This window comes from Muscardinus avellanarius (assembly GCF_963383645.1).
Source record: "Muscardinus avellanarius genome assembly, chromosome: 2".
Taxonomy (NCBI): domain Eukaryota; kingdom Metazoa; phylum Chordata; class Mammalia; order Rodentia; family Gliridae; genus Muscardinus; species Muscardinus avellanarius.
The window spans coordinates 145,096,160-145,111,125 of NC_137787.1; the positions used below are offsets into that span (position 1 = coordinate 145,096,160).

The following is a 14,966-nucleotide window of genomic DNA, read 5'->3' on the forward strand; positions in this document are numbered from 1 at the left end:
CCTGATACTGGGCAGATCCTAATGGCCCCATCCCTGCCTGAGGTCAGATCTACTTGGAGCTTCTCTGATCTTGGGGGAAATACTCAGCCCCAGTCCTTGGACTTCTGCTCAACATAGCATCACCTGCAGCTGATGGCAGCCATAAGCAGATGTTCTTTACTGTCAAGCTTTAGGTTAGGGTAGGATTATGAATTTTCCAGAGAGGATTGAAGCAGATTTCCCCTCAAGGAAGTCTTTTATTTTTTTCTCAGAGAATTGCACAGACTAGTGTTTCCAGGAATGTACTTTGAGAACCCTAGAGTAGTGTTGGGACTTTGCCCTCCAGGAGACAGTTGACAGTATCTAGAGACATACTTGGTTGTCGTAGCTAGAGGTCAACTGGCCTCAAATGGGCAATACCAGGAGTGCTGGAAAACACCATCCTGTCTCAGCCTCCCAAGTACTGGAATTACAGTCGTGTGCCATCACATCTAGCTAAGTTCATCAATTTTAACAAACTACTCTGTAGGGGGAGGTTGATGGGGGGGGTGCATGCATGGAGGTGGGAGGTATATGGAAACCTTGTACTTTTGTTTTGCTATGAACCCTAAACTGTTCTAAAAAAAAAAATGTGTTTTTTTTTTTTAAAAAAAAGAAGGCAGAGCTGCACAGTGGTGTTGGCTGGCCCCAGCCTCATCAGCCTTTATTGCTTCTCTGACTTTAGGGGCCCCTCATGCCGCGCTGGAAGGCAAAGGCAAGGAGGACGAGAGAAGGCAGGGGGTTTCTTTCATCCAGGGTGGTGTTCAGGGCCTGAGCTCGGTGTCCTCACTCGCCACAAAGGCCTCAGACCCTGCTGGGCTTCTTGAGCTCCTTGTTCTTGGCCGGCATGAAGGCGTACAGCTCCTCGATGAGCATCTCCATGCGGGCTGTGACCTCGGTCACCGTGTCGATGACCAGCCGCTGCTGCAGCTTCAGCTTATTGTTCTCCCACAGGGCCTTGTTCTCCTCCTGGAAGGCCCGGTGCTCCTCCCGCAGCACGTGCAGGGCCCGGTTCTCCTCCTGCAGGAGCCGGTTCTCCTCCCGCAGGGCCTGCAGGGCCTGGCTCATCTCTCTCAGCAGCTGCAGCGGCTGCTCACTGTCCACCAGGCCCGGGGCCATCTTGCCCTCGACTTCCCCAGAAGGCCCAGACAAGATGCTGACCATCTCCCGCAGGGCACGTAGCATCTTGGAGTCCTCCTGTGGAGCCGAGGGTCCTTTGGGCTCTTCGAAGGGAGAGGAGAGGCCCGGGCCCTGGTCTGGCAGCAGCCCGGGGCCATGGGGCTCCTCGTGGGCAGAGGAGACGGGCTTGCTCTCCTCCACAGTGACCCCCTTGTCCTCTGCCTGGGCCCAGTAGGCCTGCCTCTGCTCCAGCAGCTGCTGCAGGGCTCGGTTCTCCTCCCTGAGAAGCTGCAGGGTGCTGTTCTCCTTGCTGTGCTGAGCCTGCAGGGCCGCGCTGTCCCTCTTCATTGCCTCCTGAGACGCGCTGTCCTTGTGCTGCAGAGGAGAGGCGGTCAGGCTCTCCTCATGGCCCAGTGTGGCCTTGTGTTCTTCCCAGAAGACCTGCAGGATCTTGTTCTCCTTGCGGAGGGCCTTGTTCTCATCCCGCAGCGCCCGGTTCTCGTCCCGCAGTGCCCGGTTCTCCTCCTGCAGCACGTATTCCTTGGCCAGCCTCTTGTGGTGCATCTTGTGGTGGAAGGAAGACGAAGGGGAGAAGTAGGGGGACTGCAGGCGACAGTTCTCGTTCACCCACCGCCCGTCCTGGAAGACGAACATCTCGTCACTGAGCTGCACGCGGGGAGGGTTGTAATCCAGTTCCAGGTCGGCCTGGGAGGTGGGGCGCTCCATGGGCTCGAAGGGCATGGAGGAGAAGCGGTTGAGCGGGTAGGAGTGCTGGCTGACTACCCGGCGGCTCAGCCGGGGCAACGCGGCCTGCCGCGAGCAGCGAGGGGTGCTGTACAGGTTGTGAAGCCTCAGGAAGGGCTCGGTCGTGCCCCTCTGGGGAGAGAACAGGAAGCCGGTGTTAATGGAGGAACCATGCACCCAGAGGCCACGATGCCGCCTAGAAGTCCTCTCTGATAGTCTGGCCGGGGCAGAGCAGGTATTCTGTACTCCGGGAGTCACCACAAAGAAATATAACCATGCGTGGTTGTTCTGGATAGTTTTGTTCTATAAAGCCACCCTGAACATTGAATTCATAAATACTAAACCATTGATCATTGGGAAAGTTCAGGGCTAGGTTTCTGAGAACCCCTGGTCATGATCTTATCAATTCACCAATATGTAACCTTCTCTTCTGTGTGTTTCTGTTTAAAGATGTTGTATGTATGTAAGATTAATTAGCTGACACTGAACACCTTACCAACAGTGCCTTTACTCCTGTCTGAACCAAGTTTATCTGCCCATGTTTTCTCCACGAGTACCTCCCAGCCTTCTTATGACTAGGAACTCCAGACAGCACCCCAGCTCCTTGTACAGAAGCCTCTGTAAGCAGCACAGTCATTAACTGAAAAGCACAGAATTGCAAAAATGTGACACTAAATAAACTGCAAAAAAATAAAATGTTTGTATTCAAGTATAGGAGCTCAAACAAGGAGCCCCCGCAGCATCAGAGGACAAACAAGCACTGATCTGGGTGTGTCCAAGAGCAGCCACGAAAGTGCATCATGGATCCCAGGGTCACAAACACATGTTGGTGAAAAGGCACATTCACAAATAGAAACCCAATGAATAATGTGATTTGGCTATATATGGTGGAGGCTAAAGATATAGTTTGTGGGATCAATCAAATATTATCAGGCCTGGCCTAATACTTAACCAGTTATAAGATTTTTTTTTTTTTTTTTTTTTTTTTTGCAGTACTGGGAATTGAGCTCAGGGGCAATTTTATTTTTTTATTTTGAAACAGGGCCTCGCAAGTTGCAGAGGGCCTCAGTGAGTAGCTGAGGCTGGCCATGAACCTGTGATGATCCTGTCTCAGCCTCCTAAGTACTGGGATTACAAGCATGTGCCACCACATCCGGCTCAGTTATAAGAATTTAGTCAGCTCTATTTGAACTTCAGTTTCCACAATTTCAATTGGAATAATTGCACCTCTTTCTTCATAGAGATATTTTAAGGGTTAAAAGCAATAATCTTCAAAAGCACTAAACAGGAACTCTGGCACACTTCTGTCACCGAGCTACCCCAGCTACAAGTGTATACCACACCTGGCATGAGCAGGCACTTTCCAACATTGAAAGTCAATGAAATGTGGGCTGTAAAATGGCAATAATAACATGTGTCCTGCTTAATTCACACCGCTGTTATAAGGGTTGAATGAGGTAACAGAGGCAAAAATGTTTTTAAAATTGCCAAGTGTCTAAGCAATATAAGACCTCATTACTGAGAAAAGTCGATTTCGTTAGTACAAGAACTAGGAGGTGCATTCAGAAAGAAGTGAACAGGGGGAATTCACACTGGAGAAAAGGCGACAACTGTACCAATGAATTGAAATAAAAATGTGATCATTATGGCCACTTCTAAAATACACTAAAAATGTTTCATCCAACTACATTAAAATGCCTTCTGCATATCAATTTCTCATTTCTTATTTTCACAACTTTACAGAGGCAGGAGATAGGAAACAACTCAAGCTATCTACATTATGTACATGTGTATATAGAGATATATAATTAGCACAGTGTATAAAGTTGGTTAGAATTCCTTAAAATGCAAAGAGCTAGATAAATGGAGGGCATAGTATGTCATTAACTTTATAAGGATATGCTCAATCTTCCAGATAGCAAGGGCGCACGGACAATCTGTAAGCAGAGCCTTGTTTATTTGCAACAAACTCAGACTTCATAGGTTCCATAATTCTCAATTAGGAAAGCACAGGACTCCTGTGGCTAAGTCTGACCAGAATAAACCTTACTGTGGATAGCCCAGGCCATTTCCCAAAAGTTTAAGCTCCCCAGATTTCTGGGAAGATTAGCTAAGACCAACTAAGAAAAGAATCTCCAGAAGGCTTCTCCATCCTTGCCCCAAAACCCATGCAGGATTCCATCTCAGCAGGATCTGTCCCTGAAGATATTACCATGGAAAAATGTGATTTTAGTCAGCAATGCATATCCCAGTCCTGAGAAGGGAAAAGAAGTCAAAAATAAACATTGAACCCCAATTGTGTGCTAGGTCCTGAGCTGAGCCTTCTCCCTACAGATTTCATTTAATCCTCACAACACTGGCATTCAAAATATTACTATGGAACAAGCATCCCTCATCCAAAAATTCCAAATCCAAAATGATCCAAAATCTGAAACTTTCTAAGCACTGACCCGATACAAGGGGAAAACTCCACTCCTGAATTCATACAACAGGTTGCAGTCAAAACTCAAGTGTACTAAAATATTGTATAAAATTACCTTCAGTCCATGTGTATAAGGTATATATGAAACAAATAATTTTCTGCTTATTGCACTTAAACTTGAGTCCTATTACCAAGATATATACTTATATACATAAAAATATTCTAGTTTAAAAACCCAAAATATGAAATACTTCTGGTTCCAAGCATTTTGTATACTAAATACTCAAACCTGTATTCCCAATTTACAGATGGATAAACTCGAACTCAGAGAGGTTCCATAACCAGTTCACTCACTAAGACACAAATCCACATTCAGTTCCTTGAACTTAGATGTGTACACACAGAGGAAATCACCATGAATTTATTAAAGGCCTTGCAGTACTTTGTGGGGAGCCAGGAAATTTTTCTTTAACTTTGTATTATGGAAAATTTCAAACATATATGAAAGGAGAGAGACTCACCTAATAAATTTCCATCTATGTGTCACCCAGTTTAACCAATGATCAAATCAAAGTCATGCTGCTCCAAGCCATTTCCCCACCACTGGATTATTTTAATGCAAAGTGACATTATGTCATTTTATTCATAAATACATCAATATTCATCATTTACAGAAGCCCAGTACCATTACCACCCCCTTTAAAATTTACCCGTGATCTCTTAGAATGAGCAGATATTAAGCTAGTGTTCAAATTTCCTCAAATGTCTCAAAATTTCTTTTTGATTGTTTTGTTTGAGTTAGCTACTCTTCTTGATTCAACTCAAGGTCCAAAGAGGAAACACTAATGCTTTACACCTGACCCTGTTTATAGCCATAGTGGCCTGTAAGTCCTGCTGCCGCACTGCCTCTGTTCAAATGTCCCCGCAAAAGAAATGCACTAAATAGAACGTTAGCATGTGGCAGATCCCCAGCTCCAGACAGACTGGGTATTTGGTCCTTATCCTTACACATACCACCAGATGACCTTGGTCACATCCTCTCTCTGTCACCTTGCTTTCTACTTCTGTATAAGGAAGGACTAGAAACATGATCTCTAAGCCCTTTCGCTCTCTTTGATTTCTAACGCTGTGCGTGTAGATTGACCCAACAAGGGCCCCAGGAACCTGACTGCTTTTACTGACCTGACTGGCATCTTGTCCTCACACTTCAATAGCCAGCATTTCCCCAAGCAGACTTTGTGCCTTCTCTCTCCTGTGCCACTGCACCTAATCCAAGAATGTGGATTAGCTACTAAGGTCCCCTTGACTTATCAAGGAACCAGTCCTTCCCTTACTACTAAGCCCTCTACTCTTTCCTCCTATTCCAATGAAGGTGATTAAGTCCAGTGCTGCTTCATAATTGAACTTCTTAGAAGACTTAAACACCATTAACATTTTATCAGTCATTCACTTATCTGAGTGGGTATAAGAAAAATATGCATATTTTAGCAAATCCACAATATTATAGATATTGTTAACATAAAGCAGAACTTTACCTGAAAATGAGATAATTTAAAGAAAATATTAAGTATAAAAGTATGCTCGGCCGGGCGTGGTGGCGCACGCTTGTAATCCCCACGCTTGGGAGGCAGAAACAGGAGGATCGCGCCGGTTCGAAGCCAGCCGCGTGTGCACTGGCTTAGGAGACCCTGTATCCAAAATAAAAATGTAAAAATAGGCCTGGGAGTGTAGCCCGGAGTTAGAAGGGCTTCCAGGAACCCCAGTACCACCAAAAAAAAAAAAAAAGTATGCTCACATATGACATAAGTCAAGGCCGAATTTTAGGAAAACATTAAGCCAAAACAAATTCATTCTCTCCTGTGGGTTTTCTCCAGTTTCAATCAGAGCTAGCTGAAATTAATGTCTCCAAGGAAAGGTCTTTCCCACTCTTGAGGAAATTCCTCACGCTAATCCCACTTAGAACGTTCTTACACCGGTTTCTTCCTCTACATTTAAGTCAAAGAATCGACGAACATTAAATTGGTATCTACTGTGTTCCAACTCATAGCCCATACCCTCAGGGAACATACAGTCCATTTGAAAAATCAGTGAACAGCATCAATTATTTCGTGGTACAAAAGAGAGAGACCAACGTGCAAGAGGCAGGAATAAAGGCAGCAAGGAGCAGGAAGCAGGACATCGTAGCACCTGAGGGCAGCCCAGGCTCTGCAGGTTGTACAATACCTGACTCTAGGAGGTGCCATGCACAAGTGCTACTCAGTACACGACCTATACAGCCATCAAATGTATATCTAATACCTCATATACCGCATATCTGCACTGCTTCTTTTAGAGGACTTATTGTAGAATTTAAAAATCAAAGGAAGCCGGGCGTGGTGGCGCACGCTTGTAATCCCCGCGCTTGGGAGGCAGAGACAGGAGGATCGCGCAGGTTCGAAGCCAGCCACGCGCGCTGGCTTAGGAGACCCTGTTTCCAAATAAAAATGTAAAAATAGGTCTGGGAGTGTAGCCCGGAGGTAGAAGGGCTTCCAGGAACCCCAGTATCACCAAAAAAAAAAAAAATCAAAGGAAAATTTACAGATTCTTGGTTCATAAAGAACTGCATACAACAAGAATGTTTGTTGCAATCACAAGAGAAGTTGCTTAACATTTCCTTAGAGGGAGTTTGTATAAAATAAGCAAGAGGAAATAATATTGAATGACTATTATGTGTCCAACAATGTGCTAATTGCTTTCCATAGTCATATGTAATAGTTTACTCAGAAGACCTGAAATAGTTCTACCCATAATCACATAGCTAGCCAGGGGATAGTCAGGAATTAAAATCAATATATTTGACTCCAAATTCTGTGCTCATACTAGCACTTCATAATGCCTAGGTATTTTATTTTACACATATTGAGATCATTATAAGATTTTCTTACATCCTATTCCCTCTTATCCATTTATTTATATGAAAAAATGCAATTTTCTATGGCCAGTAATCATCCCTTATTTTATTTTTTAACATTCCAAGTCTTGGGAATTTGAACAGTATATTTGACACACAGAAGAGACTGAGTCCTTGCCAATGAATGAATTGACTCACATGCACTGAAAGGTTTATGTGTGAGGAAGAAAGATTAGGCTGAATTATATGAAATTTGTTAATATTCTACAATTTGGGGGCCTACAGAAGTGGCCATTTCTTTCTTCTTAGAAGAAAAAAAATCTGAAAAGAGGTCTATACCTATAAAAATCTCCTAGAACACCCTGAAAAGGCTTGAGCCCTAAGCCTTGATGGTTAGGCCTATGGCAACATGGTTTGTTTTCCATAGAGTAAGATGAGCATATATATTAAAGCTATAAGCTAATATTAATTGATATTTTAAAACATTCAAGTAGTCCCAGTGCAGAGTTGTTAATTGCATGATATGAACTCTGAAACAGTGTTGTTTTCCCCTGTGAATGATACAAAGCCCTAGTACATCCATGCCCTCACCCTGCACACAAGCATGCTAGCTGTTTATTTTATTCTCTCAAACCTGTAATTCAATCAGAGTACAGACCCCCACATTCCTCATCATTTGAGCTCAAAGGTCCAATGGTTGAATGTTCTTGAGAAAGTCTCTTTGCTTCCTTGAATGTCAGCTCTTTTTTTGTTGTTGTTGTTGTTGTTTGTGGTACTGGGGTTCCTGGAAACCCTTCTACCTCCAGGCTACACTCCCAGACCTATTTTATATTTTTATCTGGAAACAAGGTCTCTTAAGCCAGCAAGGCTGGCTTCCAACCTGCGCGATCCTCCTGCCACCGCCTCCCAAGCACAGGGATTACAAGCGTGCGCCACCACACCCAGCGCTTGAATGTCAGCTCTTCAATGAGCCTAAAAATAGCTGTTCTGACTACCTCCTGGGGTTGTGAGAAAATGAGAGATAGGCAAGCTATCCTGAAGACCAAAAAGAAAAAAAAAATAGCTCTACTGGTGAGATCTAACCATGTCCTGAGCTAAACCACTATTGCAAATACTGAATACCAAAATACTGAATTACCAAAGGGCCTTCCAAAGTGCAAGAATATGAGCTCGTCTGGCACATGCAAGTAGAAGAGCTCAGCCTTTTGGCCCATGTTCGTGGCCAGGTCCTTCCCCATAAATCTTTTCAGCCAGTGCCAGTGGTATCACTGGGTTGGTTCCATAGGCTGAGATAATCTGCTTTGATTAACTTGGGCCCTTAAAAGAGGTCCATGCCAATAAAATCCCCGAGAACACCCTGGAAAAGTTTTCGTGGGCATGAGATACAGAGCCTATGACAGTATGACTGAGGATTTTATGAAGAAAAGAATTCATCTCTTTCCTGGTCTCTGGGGAATGCTCTCACATAAGGATAGAGACCCAGTAAATGGAAAAGAAAAAAGATGGTTCCTTGATGGAAGAATGGGTTATCAAGTGGTTGCAAAATGGAAAGACATTTGTCTCTGGGCTTATCATACTCAGGAGCAAGGAACCTGCTGACAGCTGTGACCAAAAGATGTGTTAATGCTGGAGATCCAGCCAGGACCTGGACTCAAACATTCTCCTCAGAGATGTCTGAAATCTCACCTGCTAATTGGAACCCTTCCCTAGCATAGGCCTGGCCCCTTCCTGACATGTCTACTTTAAAATGTGAGTGTTTGAGTCAGGCATGGTTGCGCACGCTTATAATCCCAGCATTCGGGAGGCTGAGACCAGAGGATCGTGGTTCGTGGACATCCTCAGCTACTTAGTGAGGCCCTCCGCAACTCAGTGAGAACCTGTTTCAAAATAAAGAATAAAAAATAGGGCAGGGAGTGTAGCTTGGAGGTTGAATGCCCCTGGGTTCCATCACCAGACCCCCCCCCCCAAAAAAAGTCAATATTTGAGTCAGGCATGGTGGCACACGCTTGTAATCCCAGTACTTGGGAGACTGCGATCATAGGTTTGTAACCAGCCTCAGCTACTTAGTAATACCTTCTGTAACTTAGACCTTGTTTTAAAATAAAGAATAAAAACTAGGGCTGGGAGTGTAGCTCGGAAGTAGAACACCCCTGGGTTCGATCCTCAGTTCCGCAAAAAAAAAAAAAAAAAAAAAAAAAAAAGTGAGTGTTCTTGGAAGGTAAATGCTTGAAATCACCAAGGATAGTGTGACTTTGTCAGATTACTAGCCCCGGGCCAGTGAGAACCCAGGGGAAGAGCAGTCAACTGAAAGAAAGAAGGCAAAGGGAAAGGTCAAAGGAGAGGCAACAGGGATCTTTCAAGGCAGAATTATGAGTGTTGGTGGCCTCCTATCTAAAGGGTTTGGGGATGAGACTACACTGTAACCAGCCAGACTTAGCTAACATCCCTGTTATGGTTTGAATGTGTTCCCTAAATTTCACATGTTGAAAATATAATGTCTAAAATCATGTGCAACTGGTATTTAAGAGGTAGGACTTTAGGAAGGTGATTGGGTTGCAAATGGGTTGATCCATTCATCGATTAATGACTCCATGAGTTATTGCAAGAGCACCTTTGTTATAAAAGTGGCTCCCCTGTTCTCTTACCATATGATACCTTCTTTCATCTATGATGAGCAAGGACTTTATCAGCTGACCAGGTACTGGCGCCATGCTCTTGAACTTCCAAACCTCCAGAACCATTAGATAAATAAACCTCTATTCTTTATAAATCATTTGTTCTCAAATGGTTTGTTATGGTAACAAAAAATGGACTAAAACATGCTCTGAAATTCTCTTCACTCCTAGAAAAATGTGGCTACGATGGTCCAACCCAGAAGAGATGTCCAAACAGTACTGGTAGGAGCCAAGCCTGTTGACCAAGTGTTTTTAAAAACACCTACTTCTCTACATTGCTGAGGGTTATTAGCAGAAAACATTCTATAATCGAAGGTACTTTTAAGGCACGTGAAGCTGAAAGGCTCCAGAATCCTAGAAAGAAAACTCAAATATGCTACTAATTTTCATATGAGATAATATGGCTGAGTCTCATTATCATTTTTTAAATTAGCTCACCTCCCTGGTACCATGATAAAGTCCATGTTTATTTTCATAAATGCTAAAGGTAAAAAGATAATTTACAAGACCAGTGTGATTTTGATAGAATTACAACACTAGGAGCAAAGAGGATAAAGAAAATACCATACGTAGTAGTTTTAGCTAATTAACACAGTCTCTCCTGAAATCTTCCTCTGAATAGTTATTCATTCCATAGATACCAGTGCCCATACAAAGGGGATAAAGAGCAGCAGGGAGGGATGAGGTGGTACTGAAAGGTATTATCAGAGCTCATTCTGACCTGGTAGAGCTCCTTCATTAATAATTTAGGAATAAACAACACCTTAATGAAATTCACAGAGGCACTCACTGGAGAACTGAATGCCAGGGAGAACTGAATCATTATGTACAAGAGGAACCAAGAGAACAGCTCATTTGGGCAAGAAATAACCCTGATGGCTTGCAGGGGAATGTGTTGAAGGGAAATAGATCAGAAAACACAAATATTTAATGTGAAGGGAAAAAAATGGGAAATCGATAGGAACTAAAAAGACCTAAAGGTCTTTGCAGTGTGATTAAGGAGCCCCAAAGCCCACTAGGACCGGGAGTTGGTAGCCAGAGGGCTTCTTGGAGGAGGAGCTTCTATTGCCATTCCCTTCTCAAATGAATGGACTTGGTCTCAGCATCAAACTGCAGGGAACAGATTGACACAGGGAGCTTGGGGTGAGTAGTTAAGATGGTAAGAAAGGACATACTATTTTTTTTGGTGGTACTGGGGTTCCTGGAAACCCTTCTACCTCTGGGCTACACTCCAAGACCTATTTTATATTTTTTATTTGGCTCCGAACCTGTGTGATCCTCCTGTCTCCACTTCCCAAGCGCGGGGATTACAAGCGTGCGCCACCATGCCCGGCAGAAAGGACATACTATTTCTTAAAAGCAAGAGAATAATCATAGAGCTCAGACATGACCTGATGCAGCGCAGAGGGAATGAGCACTGACTTGGGTCATTCTGATTCTGCCATTACTGGGCTCCCCAGTTCCCATGCCCATGAACTCTCTCCCTCACACTGGCGTGGCCCAGTGCCAGACACACGATGCCATCAGCACTCAGTCAACCTTTCCTCCTCTCCTTGATTCTCAGATCATTTCTTTCCCAAGACTGGAGCCATCTCACTTGGGAAGACACAACAAACACATCTGCCCCTCTCACAGCCTTGGTAGGTTTGGTTCAGATCATCTAGATATAGCTGCCACTCCCCTTCCCCAGACAACCAGCCCAGAGCATCCTAGCAGGTGTTCCAGAGGCCATATCTGTCCATGTAGGGCACACAACACACACAGACCCCCGATATCCATTCATTCTATAGCCCTCTGTCCTCATACACCCCATCAGCTGCACCCGGTTTTGCAGTACAGGAAATGGACAGCCCAGAACAAGCTCCTTCCTTCTTAAACCACCCACTCTCCTGCTCCACTACTGGGCTGTGCCCAGGAACAGGGGAGGGAAAGTTGTACTAGAGATAAATGGAAGACTCTTTCCAATCTCTCAGTCACATGACCACCACTTCTTCAAATTCTACTCCCACATTGACATCCTCTGCTTGTCCTTGGAGAGAATGGCTCGTGTGGACTAAGAACCAAAGGAATGATACCTACCTTCTGGGGGAGGGAAGGGGTAGTGGCTAACAGAACTCAATGTGTGTTTCAAGCAGAAAGAATCAGACCTAAAAAGGGTTCTTGCAGCTTGTTGTCATCCTGTCGATCAGAAGAAAATTATCTAATATTATGGCTAAGCTACATGAGCTGAAACATGGGCTGTTCATTACAAAGCCTAAGGATTATGTGAAAACAAGCATCCTGAATGTCTTCTTGTCCTGTATTTTTGTCTCTTGCTGAACATACTTGCTTAGATCGTTATAATTTTATATATATAAAAGATGCCCACTGGTGACCATCCTCTTTGTATATATCCCTGGACAAAGCTTTCAGATAGTTACCTCTGCACTGGATTCCTCCATCCTACATTTCAATTCCTCTGGTTGCATGGCCACGGTCTTCCAATGGGGCCTTGGGTGACTCTAGAGAAAACAAGGCCACCCCTTTGTGACATAATAGCAGTAGAAACAGCCCAATCAAAAGGACCAAACCAAGAAAACAGCTTCATGTAGAAGGAGAGCTGAGCATCTCGAGCTTGCCAGGACTCCAGTAACTCACTGGCCTCAAAAACAAACACAAACCAAAGCAAAAACACCAATAAAAGCAACAACAAATACCTGCCCATGCCTCTATGCTCTGTATTTAGTACGGAAGGGCTTAATTCTCTTAAAAACCCCAAGTGACTCTGTACCACGTATGTGTACTGGATTTTTTTCCATGGTTTTAATATCATGCCTTTTATTTCAAGTTCCAGTCTTAATTCTCCCCAGAGAAGACAGAGTGGTTACAGAGGAGCATGCAGCAAGGGATATCCTTGTAGAAGGTTGGGTTATTTCAGAGTATCATAGAAACTTGAGAGGTTAAGGGAATTGATTACCAGCTCATCTAACTCAGCCCCAAAATACACAGCAAGAGGATCCCAAGTCCCACAGGGACCGAGTGGCCTCCCCTAGGTACACAGCAGGAAGCAGCCAACACCAACTAGAATCTGAGGGCCTGCCTGACTTTTCTGCCTATCCTGCAAGAAGAGGATTATTGTGGCTAAAACTGGTGGGTTACATCCTTCCATGATTATACCTACCTGAGGTAGAACCACATTGATTGGAATTTCTAGGCTTTCCGATCTGGTATCTCTTTGTCTTGTAAAATTTGGCTTCGAGTGCTGTGAAAAAGAGAAAACAAGATTTCTGCTTCCCAGCACACCCCATGGGGCCTCAACTGCTCGCCCGAAACACAAAACAGCTCTCTACTCCTCTAAACCCTCTTATAAGGTATGTACATTATGAAAATCTGATTCTGAAGGTATGTAGAGATGATATCTCATAAGATGTTTTATTGATCTCTGAACAGGAACTAAGACAGGGATTAGAGTTGTTATAAAAGCCTTCTGAACATCTTTGAAGCAGAGATAGCTATACCTATGTCCTTACCTAAGACTATTAATTCTATCTCAAGTAAAAAAGTCATACCAATGTGAGGTGCCAGGTATAGGTCCTATGCAGAACTTGGTCACCCAAACACTCAGAACATTCCAGAGGTGACATCACAAAACAATATGGTGTATTTCAGAACTCATGGTTTCCCTCTGAGCACTACGGGTAGGAATGAGGCACTGGACAGGCGGGAAGAGTTTGTGCTGGCCATGACCAGATGGCCAGTCAGGGTCAGTGTGACACACAATCACTCAAATACCAGCCCTTGTTTGGTCATCCTGGCTGCCATTCACACCTTCACTGCCAGGCTAGGCTGAGACTCCTAATTTCTCTCCAGAGGTGGATTCTTCTACTTGAAATTGGATCACTTAAGAAGGGGAAGAAAAAAAAAAAAGAGCCAAGTATGTCAACACAGGCCTATAATCCCAGGACTTGAAAGGCTGGGACAGGAGGATCACAGATTCAAGGCCAGCATGAGCAATGTCGTGAAATGCTCAGCAACTTAGTAAGGCAAGACCCTCACTAAGTTTCAAAGTAAAAAATAAAAAGGGCTGGGGGCGGGGGGCAGGCGTGGTGGCGCACGCTTGTAATCCCCGCGCTTGGGAGGCGGAGACAGGAGGATCGCGCAGGTTCGAAGCCAGTCGCGCTGGCGTAAGAGACCCTGTTTCAAAAATATAAAATAGGTCTGGGAGTGTAGCCCGGAGGTAGAAGGGCTTCCAGGAACCCCAGTACCACCAAAAAAAAAAAAGTGGGGGGCTTGGGGTGTAGAATGTCCCTGGGTTTAGTCCCCAGTAACCCCTCCCTCAAAAAAAGGGAAGAAACACAAACTGAACTCTGCCCACACCCCGGCTTGAGATGTTTCCTGAGGTGTAAGGTGACCCCACCAGTGTCCCACAATTCAATTCCACTCTGACACCAGCCACCTAGAGTTATCCTCAGATCCCACAGTCAGGGGTCCAGTCCTACAGGCTGCCTTGGCTTCAGATGTCAATCATTGGTCTGAGGCACCTATACCTCTGATTCATTGGCTCTACCTCCAGGAAACCTCAGGGATTCCCACGACCCCCTCCTTGGGCTCAATAATTTGCTAGAACAGTTCACAGAATTCAGGAAGGAGGCTTTACTTTTGATTACAATTTTATGATGAACGGTACAATGCAGTACAGCCAAGTGGACGAGATGTCTGGCACAAGATGTGGGAGAGGGTGGCGTGCACCCCTTACGCCTTCTCTGGGCATGCCACCTTCCTAGAATCTCACTGTGCTCACTAACCTAGAAGATCCCTGAACCCTCTTGCTTAGGGGATTTTTGTGGGTATTTCATTGAGTAAGTATGGTTAAGTCACTGACCATTGATAATTTTACTCACTCTCAAGGTCATCTCCTCTTCTAGGGAGGGGGGCACTTGCTGAAAATTGTAACTCTTCAATCACCTGGTTGGTTCCTCTGGCAACCATCCTCCATCTTGTCAGAGTCACTCCATTAGTATAAACTAAGATATAAAGGACCTCCCATTAGGACATTTTAGGGGTTTTAGGAGATCTGTGCTAGGAATCAAGGACAAAGGCCAAATATATATTTTACTGT

General features: G+C 44.4%; 1 protein-coding gene across 3 annotated transcripts; it reads right to left on the bottom strand.

Annotated features, from left to right (window-relative positions):
* Positions 1-822: 822 nt before the first annotated feature.
* Positions 823-13,491, bottom strand: CBY2 (chibby family member 2; the record flags this gene model as incomplete). Of its 3 annotated transcripts, XM_080688939.1 has the most annotated exons (3): positions 823-2,013; positions 13,029-13,109; positions 13,417-13,491. In XM_080688939.1, the coding sequence occupies 3 exons, from the start codon at positions 13,489-13,491 to the stop codon at positions 823-825; spliced, it is 1,347 nt and encodes a 448-aa protein (XP_080545065.1). The 3 variants fall into 3 exon arrangements, with proteins under 3 accessions (XP_080545065.1, XP_080545066.1, XP_080545067.1); XM_080688940.1 differs by lacking the exon at positions 13,029-13,109; XM_080688941.1 differs by lacking the exons at positions 13,029-13,109; positions 13,417-13,491 and adding an exon at positions 12,289-12,336.
* Between the last annotated feature and the right edge of the window lie 1,475 nt (positions 13,492-14,966).